The 14,751-nt window shown below is 50.5% G+C and overlaps 1 protein-coding gene across 1 annotated transcript; it reads left to right on the top strand.

Moving 5' to 3' along the window:
- The first annotated feature begins 5,571 nt into the window (after positions 1–5,571).
- Positions 5,572–7,485, top strand: DEFB125 (defensin beta 125). The gene is made up of 2 exons (XM_075049814.1): positions 5,572–6,103; positions 7,272–7,485. The coding sequence occupies exons 1-2, from the start codon at positions 6,046–6,048 to the stop codon at positions 7,385–7,387; spliced, it is 174 nt and encodes a 57-aa protein (XP_074905915.1). The 5' UTR covers positions 5,572–6,045; the 3' UTR covers positions 7,388–7,485.
- Positions 7,486–14,751: the final 7,266 nt, after the last annotated feature.

The following is a 14,751-nucleotide window of genomic DNA, read 5'->3' as shown; positions in this document are numbered from 1 at the left end:
TCTGTGACTCCTGCTGACACTCAGCAAAGCTGCCGGTGGTGGGATGGACGGTCTCCCACTAACCAGGAGTGAACACAGCAGCCCACACGTTCCCAGCAGAGCAGGGTGGCTCTGCCTCTTTATTTCCCTTCCCAGAGAAAACAGTTACAATGGGGCAGCCTTTTTTCCGTCACTTTTGCCGGTTTGAGATAAAGGCGAGTGTGGTCTATGTTTCTCAGGCAAGCCCCCCCCATATCTATTCTTCCTTTCCAGGCTATCCCAGGTTCTTACAGGCACTGGGAAGGACTGGCCAGACAAATAAGGCACAGAAAAGGAGCAGGGATTCCCCACATGCATACAGACCCCTTTGCCCATGGGGTTCACAGCAGGAATGTGCTGTCCATCAGCCATGCTTCCCCCATGGAAAGCCCAGCAGGGTTGTCCCAGGTTCATCTCTCTTCCCCAATGCAGCAAGACCAAGGAATAGCCCAGGTTTTCTTGTTTCAAACATGGTGGGGAATGGGTCTGAAAGTTGTGTACCATCACCCTTGACGGGCTGCTCTCCTCATCCATGCACTGCATTTCTGGTGCTCCTGGTTTCCTCTGTAATCACCCAGCGTCATCCCAAAGCAATTAGCATGTTTGCACCTAACAGCTTTCTGCCTATGAGCTGCATCAGCCTGAATCCACTAGCTGTCCAGATCCACTCTCAGCCCTTCTGCGTTTTTTCAGCATGAAATTTTGACAGCCCCCTGCCTTTGTCAGTTAGCTCTTGGTCTCCCTTTCCAGGTAAAATATTTATCTCTGAGTCAATCGTGTCTGTGAAAGCAAGAAAACAATGATGTAATGAGAGAGCTATGCCAATTAGCTGAGGCGTTGGGCAGAGCCAGGGAAAAGTCCTCCCTAGGAGATGAAATTCTTGCTGTGATGAATGAAACGGGAAAATTCCCATTGACCTCACCAGGGTCAGGACCCATCGCCAGAGGTCCAACAATTAATTCATCCGAGCAACTCCATTCTCCCGCAAGCAGCCCAGCTATTCTCCTCGGGTCATCATAACACAGTCCAGGACACCAAGGCATGCAGGGAGACGCCAGTGCTCCCCTGGAGATCCCCTGCAGTTGGATGAACCATCAGGAGAGCCAGATTACCCAGAGCCTGCTGTCGGCTTGGGAACTGACGCTAAAAACAGAGACGGGGCTGAGCCCAGAGCCAAATTCCTCCCCGGATCCAGCCCGTCTCTCCGACGCACGCTGATGTACGAGCACAACCCAGGCAGGCTTTTAAATCAAGGCACCTTTCCAAATCAAACAGTTTATTTCTCACATTCGTCCACAAGGTTTGTGATTCGCGCCTCTTATCTGGGAGACGCTTAGCCACCACACTTAGAGCCCAGTTTCCCAAGAAAGTGAAACACATGGGCTCATGCAGGTCACCTTGTGAATCTCCCTGCCAGTTGCTGAGCCTTCTGCCCCCTCTGCATTTTGGACCTGTTGACCAGATTTCAGCCAGGGAAGGTGGGAATGCTCAGCCAGTTTATAAGCAGTATTGTCCCCCTGGCAGTAATGGGACGGTAAATGCAAGCTGCTGCTAAAACACATGGTCCCTCTCTCCCCTGTCTGTGTGTTCCATTGCTCACTGATTTGGATGGAGATAACCCTCAAAAAAAACCCCAAAACCCAAACCAAACTAAACCCCACCCAGAAACCCAAGCCAGTAATAAAAAACCATCATAATTTCTGCCCGATGAATAAGATAAGCTGACTTCTCTTCCAGCTACCTGATCTAACGCTCAGGGAGGAGGAGAGAAAGCACAGAGGACCTGATGGAGGGTGGACAACAGCACCCTCCATCCATCCCATCGATCCTACACAACAGTTCTTCGTGGTTTCTTGGCCCATTAACTCACCTGGGGCACAGCACTTGACACCAGCACAGCTCATGAGGAGCTGCTTAAACAGCAGTATGAGATGCTTTGGTGTAAGTGCATGATAGGGAATGCTGCTCAAATTAATTACCCCCAGGTTGGTGTATCCTGTAACCCCAGAGAGGAGGAAGCACCAAACTCCTCTGGTTGAGTGACCATGTTCATCCACTCAGCACAGAGCTGTTCACCTGCGTGTTTTCATTCACCATGAGACCACACTCCTGCAGGCCCTCAAACACCATTTGCCGACCTTTATATCCAAAAGCCAAAAAATATTCATTGTTTGAGGCACTCAGTAAAAGTCATCCCCGTGTGACCCTTTGCTACATCCAGAGGACTTCCACCCATGACCGGTAGTCCTGCCCAACCAGCACCGTTTCCCAGAGTGTAAACACAAGTGAAGTCAGGGGAGTTCATCTGAATCCATCCTGTTACCTGCAGGGCTGCATGTAGGAATAGAGGGGACAGTCAGGTCAAGGGGGAGCCAGAATAGCAGAAGAAATGAGAAGATGAATTCTACCATCCCTTAAGAGATGCAGGCTAGTGAGAATTTAAATCAGAATAGTTTTCCACTCTGAAAAGACATTAGGTTTTTGCCCTGTGGGAGAAAGCCAAATGAGGAAGAGGATTTTTGTGGGAAAGGCTTGGCTGAGCCTTTAACTCCAGCTACCTGTACCTGTCAGAGCTCAGGTGGCTACAAAAACAGGGATTCTTCAGTAATACCCTAGCAGATCTATACCAGCTCCTAAAGGAGACCCAGAAACCATTCAGGCATTTTGGGACGTATATCTGGGGTCTTTGCAGTTGTACAGACAGTCAGGGCAGAGCCCTACCCTCACGCCCAGTCCGTCAACCAGCACGAGCCTCATGAATAACTGGAGACGTTAATTCGTCAAAGCACAGCGTGAACATCCCCCTCACTGGAATTGGTTTGCTGTTCCCAGGCAACAGGCCAGTGTTTACTTGGCAGAGAGCACCAGACGGAGACGAAATCCTCTGCTTCTGCCCTAAAAACGCCATTGTAAATGGAGCTGTGTAATCAGAAGCAGAACAGCAGTCGGATGGGCTCCTGTTTGGGGAAGCTGAGCTCTCATAGACTTGGCTCTTACGCCTACATCTCATGAGCCTGAAGACCTGCGTGTTTTAAGGGATACGTATGGCCCACCAGATGCCTGTGGGCCTGAGCACGCATCGGGTTTTGGGATTATCCACAAAAATTTCCCCTGGGTTCACGGGGGACCTGGGGACTGGGCGGGAGGCAGAGCCGGGTGGGCAGAGGTTGGGTCCAGAAGCATCTCGTGCAAAGCAGGACTGGCATCAGGTGGTTTAGGGGGGATATGGCAGAGATCTAGAGGATCAGGAAAAATCTGCTGAAATGTGCTGAGGGTGAATGGAGCTAGACTGTTCACAGTCTTGTCCTGCACTAGAACTACGGGGAAACTGGTCGGAGACACATTTAAAACAAACAAACAAAATTGTTCTTTTATGCAACCAGTTGCAGACCCATGAAACTCCCTGTCAAAGGATATTACCATGTAAGACTTCACTCCTCAGACCAGAAAATAGCCTGAGGGCAGGAGAAAAGTTGAGATAAATACCACAGACATACTGTGCTTACTCAGACCTCCCTGTATGGCCACTGTTATAGGCAGGAGGTGGATGGTCCCACGGGCTGGGTGAAGACACTTGTACAGCAGTCTAACAAAAGCCTGCCCATGGCCATGGGGGGTTTCTGGACCAGAGCTGAGCCCAGAGCTAAGCCTAATGTCAATTCTTCACAGCCTGAACTGCAGGGCTGTATCAGTGCTTGCTTGGCTCGGGATTCAGTAAAAAGCCACCGGTGGGATGAGGAGGTAGAGGTGGCATCGCAAGCTGGCAAGGGTTCAATTGCCAAAGGATCTGCTCCTGCTGGCATAAATTTATCCCAGGCTGCATTTAAAAATCAGGCTGCTCAGGTCCTGACCTGAAGGCGGATGAAGTCAGTGGAGTCATCCCTCCCATGTGGGGCCATGGGGCGGATGCAGATTGACTTGACTCCTCCCCAGCCTCAAAACCTCTACGGCACCCAAGAGCTAATTTCTGTGCCGTGTGTCACTGAGCACAGATCAGCCTTTGTGCATGGTGGGCTCTGAAAAAAAACATCTGGTGGCAGGTTGGGGAGCGAAGAAGGGCGGGATAGGCTCACCAGAGCTCGAGGCCAACACGGCACAGGGACCACGTTGGAGGGAGCAAGCCCAGCTGCTGTTCGAGCAATCGCCCAAGGGACAGAGACTTCCTTCCCCTGACTTCTGGGGGAAATCTGGTTTATGTTGGCACTGTCTGGTTTTGGCTTTCTTTCCCAAGGCACGTTCTGCAGCTCGACCCATGCACCACAGCTGCAGAGCAGGGGCTTGTGGTGGTGTGGAGGATGCATCCTGGCCACCTCTGTGCCTGCCCCTGTGGAGCCTGCAGCCTTCAGACAGCTCCAGACACAGCTCATCCTCTGAGATGGTGCTGCACCCACCAAGGGAGAGCAGCTGAGCTAGAGATAAAAGAGATAAAACATGGCGTTTTGCCATCCGTCGTTGGGAACACCACGGCCACGTGGTACTCTGGCTCTGCGCTAAACCTCCTCTCTAGAGCACGTCAAGCCGCCTGCACACACACGTTCAGGCACGTCAGGTCACACACTCGGAGCAGGACACTCACGCGAGCGCCCACACGTTCCTCCCTGCTTGGGCTGTAGCTCAAGAACTGCAATCTCGTTTCTGCTACGTAAACTCTGCCCCAGCCCCATTGCACCACCGCTCACGTCGAAGATGCCGATCCTCGGAGGTACACGGTGGGTTATGGTCTTCCACCCACCGCACCGAGGAGTACCACCAGAGACGCAAAGCACCAACACTTGTAGAGAGGGTCTACACGCACCCTTGCAACCAACCCTCCCGCAGATGGGGTTACAGACCCGTTTTCTTCCCGCAGGCTGTGTGTGGGCAGTTTGCACGACACCCTGTTTAAATGCTCCGTGTCCCACGATCCAAAGTCCAGCTGGTGAAGGGCCCCCTTATCTGCACTGTTTGATGAAGGTGATCCTTGTTCTGTTCAAGCAGCCTGAAGGCCATCAATTTTACATTTTCCAGCAGTACCTGGCAGCCAGCCTGCAAATAAAAAGCCATCAAGGTAACTTACTAAGGGAAAATGGAAGACTTGGTGATGCCCTCTGCTGTGTCATTGCTGTAAAAAAGAAACCTTTATAAAGTTTTTATTTCCTTTTCCTGTATTTGTTGCTGGTTGGAGGAGATTTCTGCTTGTTATTTGCTTTGTGTTGTTTTCCAAAGTTGAAACTCAGGTCCCACCTCTACTGATTTCCTGGAACTGACCTGGAGAACTAGTACAAACCAGAGAGCCTGCCAGCTTTCCTGGGAGAGGTGTAATACACAAATTTTCCTAATACTCCTGCTCCTGATAATTATGGAGACGTATCCCAGCTTTCCCATTTAATAAATACCTAAATGAATAAGATGCTATACTACCATTTTTCGTGACAACTGTAAACAAAACCTTGGCAAACAGTCTCTTTGCAGCCTAGAAGTTGGGAAATACAAACAGATCTTTGATTTTTAAGGATCCCATGATTTTCAAGCCAACTTCATGTGTTCAGGAGTGCTGAGGAGGAGACTGGATTTTTTCACGTTCGACTGTGTCAGTGTTAAACACAGAGACTGGGAGCTGGAAATAAAAAAAAGAACTTTGATACTGCAAACACTTGGACGGAATTTTAACATCACATGCTCGAGCCTACAAACACGAGCCAGACTGGGTCAGCCCCAACGTCCTGTCTCCAGCAGCAAGCAGTAGCAGACTCCCCAGTGCTCAGTGCAATTTGTTGACAAACTCCTGCCTTTTTTTTTTCTTTTTCATTTTTTTCTTTTTTTTTTTCTTTTTTTTCCCCCCTTCTAACATGGTGTGTCCAAGGGTGGGAACATCCCAGTGCAACTGTTTGCTGTCATGTTGAAATACATCTGAGATTGACAAAGTTCCCTCCACTCCAGGAGCGTTACACAACGCCCTGGGCACTATAAATCCAGGAATTCCCTCTTCTCCATCATTTTACAGCCCTTCACTCCTCCTCGTGGTGGAACTTCCACCCACATTCAGCTATGCGGATTCTCCAGCTGCTCTTTGCAGTCATCATTCTTCTCCTCCAGGACTTTCCCGGTAAGGACAAAATACTCCCAGGGGTTTCTGCAGGACTGTGGAGAGAGAAAAGACAGGCTCCTACTCCAAGGTAGTAAAGGACAAGACAGGGCTCTCAAGTCAAACCAAGTTGATGCTGGCCTGACTCTTGCTTCCAAGGAACCAATTTCTTCTGAAATGGTCTCCATGAAGTTCCTGGATGCAGGTGTCCCAGGTTCATAGACTGTATGTCCCCTCCTCTCCATCCCCTCAAAACCCACCCAGAAATGCTGAGTCTAAGCCAGGAGCCTGAGCTCTGCTCCTGACCAGGATACGAGCCTCATTCTCCACGAAACAAGGAAAACCCCATGAAATCAAAAGCATCTTTCAGGGGAAAAAAGTGGGGGGAAAAACTGCTAGTTTATTTTTTTGTCTGTCTGTTTTTCTTCTGGGATTCTGTTTTAATAGAAAAATCTTCCTTGGCTCGGCTTTTTCACTGGTTGGTTGTATATATGTTAGGAAATCAGGTTTCATTCAGCTGTAAGGTCACTATGATGTTACTAGGACTATGGTGATATAACTTTCACAGAAAACAAACCTGATAACCAAGAAGAGGAGATTTACTTGCTCAGCCTGTTTATGCTCTCCTTTATTTAACGTAAGTCCTAGGGATAAAGAGGGGAAAGAGAAGGGTTTACCCACTCCACTGATGGTGGATACCCACCAGTGTATCCCTCCAGAAACCCCAAACTTGGTGTTCCTGCTGTGTGTAAGAGAAGCAGCACATACCCTTTTTGTCAAAACAGGAAGATTTAAAACAAACAAACAAACAAAACCCTGAAACACCAAGAAACCAACAATCACACCCCCCCCCCAAACAAACCAATAGATAAATCACCTGTTCCCGAAAGACACTTCTCTGGCTTTTGATGTTGCCCAAGGGATCCACTTCACCTAACTCATCTAACCTAATTTAGTCAACACAAAACTGGCCATCTCACCTAGTCTACTTGTTAAGGGACTCCCAGTGCTTGCTGGAGGGAGGTTCTCCTTCCAACCACATCTAACCTTCACCATGAAGCCCAGCTGAATTTCCCCGTTGCCGGCAGCAAGCATCTCATTGCTCAGCCACCGACACCAGCCGAGCTCCGAGTCGGGTTTGCAGGTCCCCTAAGCAGGTCTCCCGTCCCCTTTCCCCCTGCAGCAAGAGGCCTTTCAGACAGCCAGCAGTGCAGGAGCAACCACGGCCACTGCCGGAGGCTTTGCTTCCACATGGAGCGTTGGGAAGGGAGCTGCAGCAACGGCCGCCTGCGCTGCTGCCGATGAAAGCGGCCGCGCCGGGACGGACCCCGGCACCCCAAGGGGACCAGCCCAGCGACCCTGCAACCACAGCTGTACGTAGGATCTGCTTTCGGACACCTACACCCGCACCTCGGTTTGTCCGTCACCAATAAACCTGTTGGTTTTACGTGTCCTTCTGGGTCCGGAGTGCAGCCGTTGTTTCCCTCTGAGATGGACCATCCCGCCTAACGCTTGGGGTTTGATGCTGCTTGAGATGCACTGGGGTATCCGAAACGTCTGCGCAACGCTGGCAGATGTGGCACAGGACCAAGGGGACACCAGGGTGGCAGCAAGAGAAGGATTTGCTGGGCTTGTCCAAGCAGTTATGAAGCCTCTTTCCTAGCCCATACCTCTCTCTCTATCACAGCCTTTATCAACCTCCATCTCTTGCTCTGTCTACAGAACAGACCACAGCAGGATCCATCCTCTTCAAGGAGATGGATCCAAGGCAGAGGTATGATTTGCCTGCCAGAAGTGCCTCCTTGTCCCCTATAAAAACAACAAGGTGAACCTGGGTGGATGGCTCAGGTTATCCACTCCCTGAGACGAGGTAAAGGTAGGTGAGATGGAGAATTCCCACTCCCATGGGCAAAACAATTCACCCGGTGGTCACAGCGAGTGTGGTGGGTTCTGCTTCTGTCCTGCTTTTGCATGGAGCCGCTCTCATGTGAAATCTTACTTGCATAGTGCAAGGTTTAAATAAAAAGAGAAGCTGCTCATAAGGTTGATGATAAAAGCAAAAGGAGCTTTTCTGGCCTCACTGCTCTTTGTTGGTGAGGGATACCCCAGGCTGAGTGTGGTTGTGGGTCTGGGGGCAGAAGAAGAGGACTGAAGCAGCCAACCTGACTTTGGATGGGTCCTGAATGTTGACATGTACAAAGCACTTGCTTTTGGGGTGGGTGTAAAATAGCTGAAAAAATGCTGTTTGCTTAGTGGGGAAAAAAGGGAGAAAATTCTTGCCAGAGAGGAAATAATAAACATGCGTGTGAAGGAGGAGAAGGAGATATCAGAGCCAGAAAACCACTGCCCTGGCTGGGGAGCATCCCTCCAAACCCTGCTAAGCCGGGCACTCCCCTCGAAAAGGAGGCTTGGGACACATGTCAGGGAAAGGAAAGGAAAGGAAAGGAAAGGAAAGGAAAGGAAAGGAAAGGAAAGGAAAGGAAAGGAAAGGAAAGGAAAGGAAAGGAAAGGAAAGGAAAGGAAAGGAAAGGAAAGGAAAGGAAAGGAAAGGAAAGGAAAGGAAAGGAAAGGAAAGGAAAGGAAAGGAAAGGAAAGGAAAGGAAAGGAAAGGAAAGGAAAGGAAAGGAAAGGAAAGGAAAGGAAAGGAAAGGAAAGGAAAGGAAAGGAAAGGAAAGGAAAGGAAAGGAAAGGAAAGGAAAGGAAAGGAAAGGAAAGGAAAGGAAAGGAAAGGAAAGGAAAGGAAAGGAAAGGAAAGGAAAGGAAAGGAAAGGAAAGGAAAGGAAAGGAAAAAGGAATTGCCCACCACGAAGTGCTCTGGAGCAGGACCCCGGGAGCACATCCTCACCTGTGAAAGGAGGTAGTGCAGGGTAAGCAAGAATAGAGATGTCTTGGTGGTGTGATGAGAAAGGGCATGAAGGGATATGAAAGTCTTCTCAAGAGAAAAGCTGGAAGGTTCATCTCTGGAAACCACCCAGCATGGTATCCGGGACATGCAAGCAACGAGGTGGCCAAAATTCCCACCCAAAAGCTTCCTTGAACTGCAAAACACCCAGCTACATACCTGGCTTTAACCTAAACCCACTCTGCTATCTACCCCAGAGGGACGAGTCTTGTCCTGGAGGAAACAGAGGGAAACCAGTAAAACCAGTGACTCAACTGTGCCGGTTGACACCCAGTGGAGATCTGTCCCATCTCTGCCTGGACTTACAGCAGGGAGAGATTCCCCCACTCCTCCTGCCACCTTGAATTAAACCAGTGAGGGACTGGGGATACCTCTGTCCTTGCTCCTTTCGCTCTGCAGGCTGCAAACACGGCGGCAACGCCTTCTCGCAGTCCCGTCTCCTGGATGCTTCTCCTCCCCGTTGAGTGACAGTCTGGCTCCTCGGGGGCCTCGGAAAGCTCAGCCAGAGGTTAGCAGCCACTCCGGCTCGCATGAGCCATCAGTCCCATCGAGCAGATAAGGCTCCCCTTGATAACAAGACCTGCCAGAAACGAGCCTCCAGTTTTTCCACCTTTTTGAAGTCTGGCCGGTGAAGTTTTGCAGAACTTTGTCTTTTTGCCAAAGTAACCAACTTCCAGCTCCAGCCTTCGTCTTCCCTCCTTTTCCCCGACCTCCACCCCCCCCCCGCCTTCCCTCTTCCTCCTCGAATCCTCCATGCGCACGCCTCTCCGTGGGGCTGATAGGGATGCTGGAGCGGGGGGAGACGACGACGAGGGGGTGATGTCATCTGTTTTTTGGCCCTGCAGAGGAGCAGGCGCTGCCGGAGGAGGCAAGGGTTAGACACGTCTGCCTCTACCCAGCCTGGCGCCGGGAGCAACTGGGAGCCTTCCTTTCGCAGCCGCCTCTGCGCCTTATCAGGGGCAGGATGACATCTTGGGGACGGGCTGCCGGGATTGCAAGGGAAAGGAGGTGGAGAGCCCCTAAATGTGAGCCTTGTGAGAAGCATGCACGCCTGGGTGTGCACTTGGATATATGTGTGTGTGTGCGCGCTCACTGGCAGGAGCTGCGGAGGGAAATTGCTCCCAGCAGGATGGAGCCGGCTATCAGCCGCCGCGGAGAAGAAAGAGCCTCTGTGATGAAGCCCAGCCAAGTCAAGGGCGATGCTGTTGCTCTGCTCTGCTCCTGTTAAGGCCTGGGAGAGTTTAACCTCTCCCATCCCAGGCAGGCAACCTGGAAAATCCTGCGTGACTGTCTGCAAAGGATTAAAATATTCCCCCCGCCCCCGCCATCAAAGGAGGAGGTGAGGGCAGAGGGAGGGAGGTGAATCCATCTGCCCCTTACCCAAAGCTTGGGGTCAGGAGTGATCTCAAGCAGGACTGACTACAAATTTACCATGGAAATGGTTCTGAGATGGAGCACTGGTCATCCTCTAAATTTTTTTGGCAATTTTTCCCCAACTTCAAAATGGAAAACCTTCATTCACCATAAAACAGCAATGACCCCTAATGCTACCCATTCTTTTCTTCTCTCCCCTAGAAAAGTGGTTTGATCAGAAAAGAACAAAATATTTTTGGCTAAACCTAGAAACAAACTGTGTCTCCTATCTCCTACAACACAGCCCTTGGGAGAGAAAAGCCTTGCGGGACACGGGAGCTGCAGCCCAAGGAGAGAAACAGTTCCCTGCAGCAGCGGATTTTTAATATTTTTATTTTATTTTATGTTATTTATTAATGGTATAAAGAATATTTTCTTCCCCCACCTCAATGGATTGTCTTGCTCACACCCCACTTTGGAGACCAGTCTTCTAGAGGAAAATGGGACTTTTGAGACAGGAACGACAGCCACCGAGGTGTGGGGCAGAAGTGTAAACACTGAGTCGTTCTCTTTCTAGATGGAAAATCCATAAAAGTTATATCTTTTTTTCTTGGAAAAAATAAGCTTTTCTGTAAAAATCACTCACACTTGTTTGTAATTACAATGAGAAAACAGATACTGAAAAACTAGAAGTGCTATAAAATCAGGGTCACCTTCAGGGACTCTTTCACACCTAAGCCCCGTTTCAGACGAGCCCCTCTCATCTCAGGCAGAGCCAAGCCCAGTCACATTGGGTAAGTGATTTGAACATCTGTGAATCAAAGGTCTCCATCTCCTTGGCCTCCACGGCTCCCTTGAGAACCAGAGGAACAGGCTCTGTGCAGCAAAAAATAATGTCTTACAAGGGTTTTCTTATCTCTGCGGATGGTGAAGGGACCCAGGGTGACCCGCCACCATGGAGACACTTCTGTTGGTCAAATGAACCTCCGCCAGCAAAATGTTGGCTATATTTTCACATGAATAAATCAATGTCCTGTATGTACACCCCTACAAGGGGACTAAGAAAAGACACAACCACCGGGACTGCCCCGTGCTGACCTCGACCGTTCACGTCAGAGCAAAAGCCTGGCAGTTGCTCAGCCCTAACGTCTCAGAGGCTGTGTAATAAAGTACATTTTTTTCTAGGTGTAAATAAATGACTTCACCCTTCTGGCTAGGTGCTGTGGGCTCTTTCGGCAGCCCCATGCAGAAGAACAGCAGTGCTGGAGCAACGCAGCCCCCTTCTCCCCAGGGAAGGGAGCGCTGGCTGGTGGGGATGCTCCAAAACAAACACCGTGGTGAGCAGCTGCCGGGCTGCTCCCCAGCACGACGGCAAAACCACCTGCAGCCAAAAGCTTCTGGCTCTTGGTTTGGAGACACCCCAGGGATGCGAGGCAATGCTGAATTTGGGGAAAGCGCAGGGGAAAGGCTTTGCAGCCCAGATAAGGGAGGATAAAGGATCCCTTTCCCCTCTCCATCCTCCTCCCTAAGGCCACCGCTTGCCGGACCGTTCCCCAAGCCCTGCGAGCGCTCAGCCCTTCCTCCAGGACCAGGTCCCCGTGCCTGGGACAGACACGAAAGCTGTCAGGAGGCTTTATTGTCCAGATCTTTGTGCCGCTATCAGCAACTCCCACACACTGGAAGTGAGATATGTGTGACAACATTTTTTCCATCGGCGAGCTTATCTTTGCTGAGAAGAGGGGAAGGGGCTGGGGAGGGTGATGGGGAGGATGGGGAAAGGAGGAGAGGTGTATGGGCATGAACACCCACCTACCCCAGCCTTCACACACCCCATCCTTCACCCGCCCCATGCTCCCCCAAATCTATGAAAGAAGGAGAGGAAAAAATGTGTTTTTTGGAGGAAGGTGTTGGCAAAGCAGTTGTGTCAGACCTACAGCCTCCTGGCCCAGTAGAGACAGTCTTAAATTCCTTGGGTAAGATCCGAAAACGCTCTTCCTGAAAACATATCTCTTAATTCATATGGGTGTATGTAAAAATGGAGAGACCTTCTGCAAGGATGTTGGCTGGGCTAGCAAGACCCCAAGGGGTACGACCCCTCCTTGGTGTCAGACTGATCCTTCCCAGGACTGGGAGAAGCTCCAGCCAGCAGGAATGATATTAATACAGTAAAAAGCTCAGCTATATCAGGCATGGACAGAGCAATGGGGACCCCACCACTGTGGCTGCAGTTGTCAACCGTGCATTGCACCTTGCTGGGTTTTTTGCAGTGGTCATTTTCATCAAGCCCTGGGAAGGCAAGGTCTTGGTCCACAACCCTGTTTTGCAGAGCAGAACCTGAAACCTGGCTTTCTAGGTCTTTGTCCGGAGAAGACAGAGGCAGCAGAAGTAAGACATGGCTCTTCAAGCCTGGCAGTCCATCCCCAGCCTGGAGGACCTGATGCCATGGTCACCAGGAAACAGCGAGGTTTGTGCAGCTGCAGGAGCTGCGGGGACAAAACCAAACCTGCAGCTTTGGGGAACTACAAGACTTGGTGAGTCTTCCGACAGAGGTCTGGAGATGGCAGCACTTGCAATGGCAACGTGTCTCAGTCAGGTCTGCAGGACAAGGAGCTGAGGATACAGGTGTGATTTCAGGGGGTCTCTGCGTTTGCTCTGGAAACCACTGGATTTATTCCAGGGTAGGCAAGTTCAAGCGTACCCCAAGTTTGCCATTAGCCTCTTTCTTGCCAAGCACTGGGTTTCTGCTTGGCCCATAGCAGCCCCTTGAAGCAGCCACCTCAAATAAAACATGGTTCCTGGGATGAAAAAAAAATAGATTAAATAACCTCTCCTGCCAAGCTGCTGCTTGCAAGTAAAGCCCAAGACAACGCTGCCCTGGCTTTACTGCAAGGTGGGAAGTTTGGCAATGCTATCTTGAGACCATGGGGAGGTAATTGCCCAAAGGAGCCGTCTCTGAAGGCAGAGGTGAAGCTGAGGTCCCCCTTGCTGGTATGTGAATATGTTTATCTCCCCAAAGAGGACAGTTACGGGTTTGCCTGTTAAGCCCATTACGGACTCTCCAGGCTGGTGTTTCCAAGGATGGGGCTGGATGACAGTACAATCTTTTAATGTATGGTCCACAGTCAAGGTGCAGCCCTATCTGAGTGCCAGACATCTCCTGACACTGAGCACGTGGGAGAGAAAATGCATGGGAGCTCATGGCAGAGGAAAAATACACATGTTTTGTCTGCTCGGTGGTGTTATTACTTCCAGTAGCTGGTGTGGGGAGGTGGTGGCTGTGCTTCTGTGATCGATGGGAGGTTTCACCATCGACACCATCGCTCCCAGGCTGACTTTTCCTTGGGGAGCTGCTATCTGCTGGGAGATGATGGTCTTCAAGCACGGTTCATTAGGAGAGTCCCTGGGGGGTGACTAACTGCGGTGCGTTTAGCACAGGCTGGAAAAGGGTCCCTTGGATTTTGTGAGCTGACACAGTGGGGGATGAAGCAAGGTCCTGCTGAGTGTAGGCAGAAGCAATTTTGGCTCAAGCGAATCTGGTTATCGGCCCCCACAACAGCCCTGTCACTCACTAAAGTCACGTGGTGAAAGCCTTCAAAATGCCTTCAGAGACAGGCAGAATCATCCCACCAGCTATTGACAGCCCCCAAGCCACCAGCTGGACCATCCTGAGATAAAACTGAATCTCAAAATACGTGTGGAGACCTTCTGTGACTTGAACGTGGGACAGAGACAAGTGGGTGTCTCATGGACGAGAGCAGCAGTAACGCTCTCATGAGGGCAGCGGTCGTTCTTAGACCAATAACTGAGGTTTGTGAAGGAAGGTGGCATTATAAGGCCTACAAATATCCTCCAGTAGGGTGGGAGGGGGGAAGGTGCCTTTTTTTTTTAATTTTTAAAATTCTCCTGTATCTGTACATAAGCCCAATGCATCCACGCCCATATTGCGCTGATCTCAAGAACAGAATAATTTTCCCAGATTGTCCTTTCACCATCCAAGCAACTGAAGGGCTGAAGAGCTTCTCTTAGGCACCCAGGGTCACCAAAGTGGGGACAACCTGCTCTGGAGGGGTGGTATCTGCACCACGGAGGTAGGTGAGCTAATGGCACTGGAGGTAAGGGTCCCACTGCTGGGGTCATGGGTGAGATAACACAGGCGAAGCATGGACCAACTTGTACAAACCAAGGCGCAACTGCACAAGGCATTAGGAACAGGACAGGAATATATTGGCCACGTGTCAGAGGACAAACCACCACACGCCATCAGGAACAGAAAGAAGCCAGCTCTCGTATATAGCAAAAGAGCAATCCCGTTTCCTTGAAGAGATGGTATTTTTCAACCTGCTGTGCTCACATACCTATGAGAGCTGTCCCCAAGGGTCACATCACCGGAGCTGGCAGCTCTGCTCCCTGTGCC

Source organism: Buteo buteo, chromosome 17, assembly GCF_964188355.1.
Source record: "Buteo buteo chromosome 17, bButBut1.hap1.1, whole genome shotgun sequence".
NCBI lineage: Eukaryota > Metazoa > Chordata > Aves > Accipitriformes > Accipitridae > Buteo > Buteo buteo.
The sequence above is the reverse complement of the archived record's forward strand: the minus strand, read 5'-3'. Positions and strand labels throughout refer to the sequence as shown.

Excerpts from the sequence above, each read along its gene's own strand:
- DEFB125 (XM_075049814.1), top strand. The coding sequence starts at position 6,046 with ATGCGGATTCTCCAGCTGCTCTTTGCAGTCATCATTCTTCTCCTCCAG. Across the intron at positions 6,104-7,271 it reads TCTCCTCCAGGACTTTCCCG|GCCTTTCAGACAGCCAGCAG; the intron begins GTAAGGACAAAA and ends CTGCAGCAAGAG.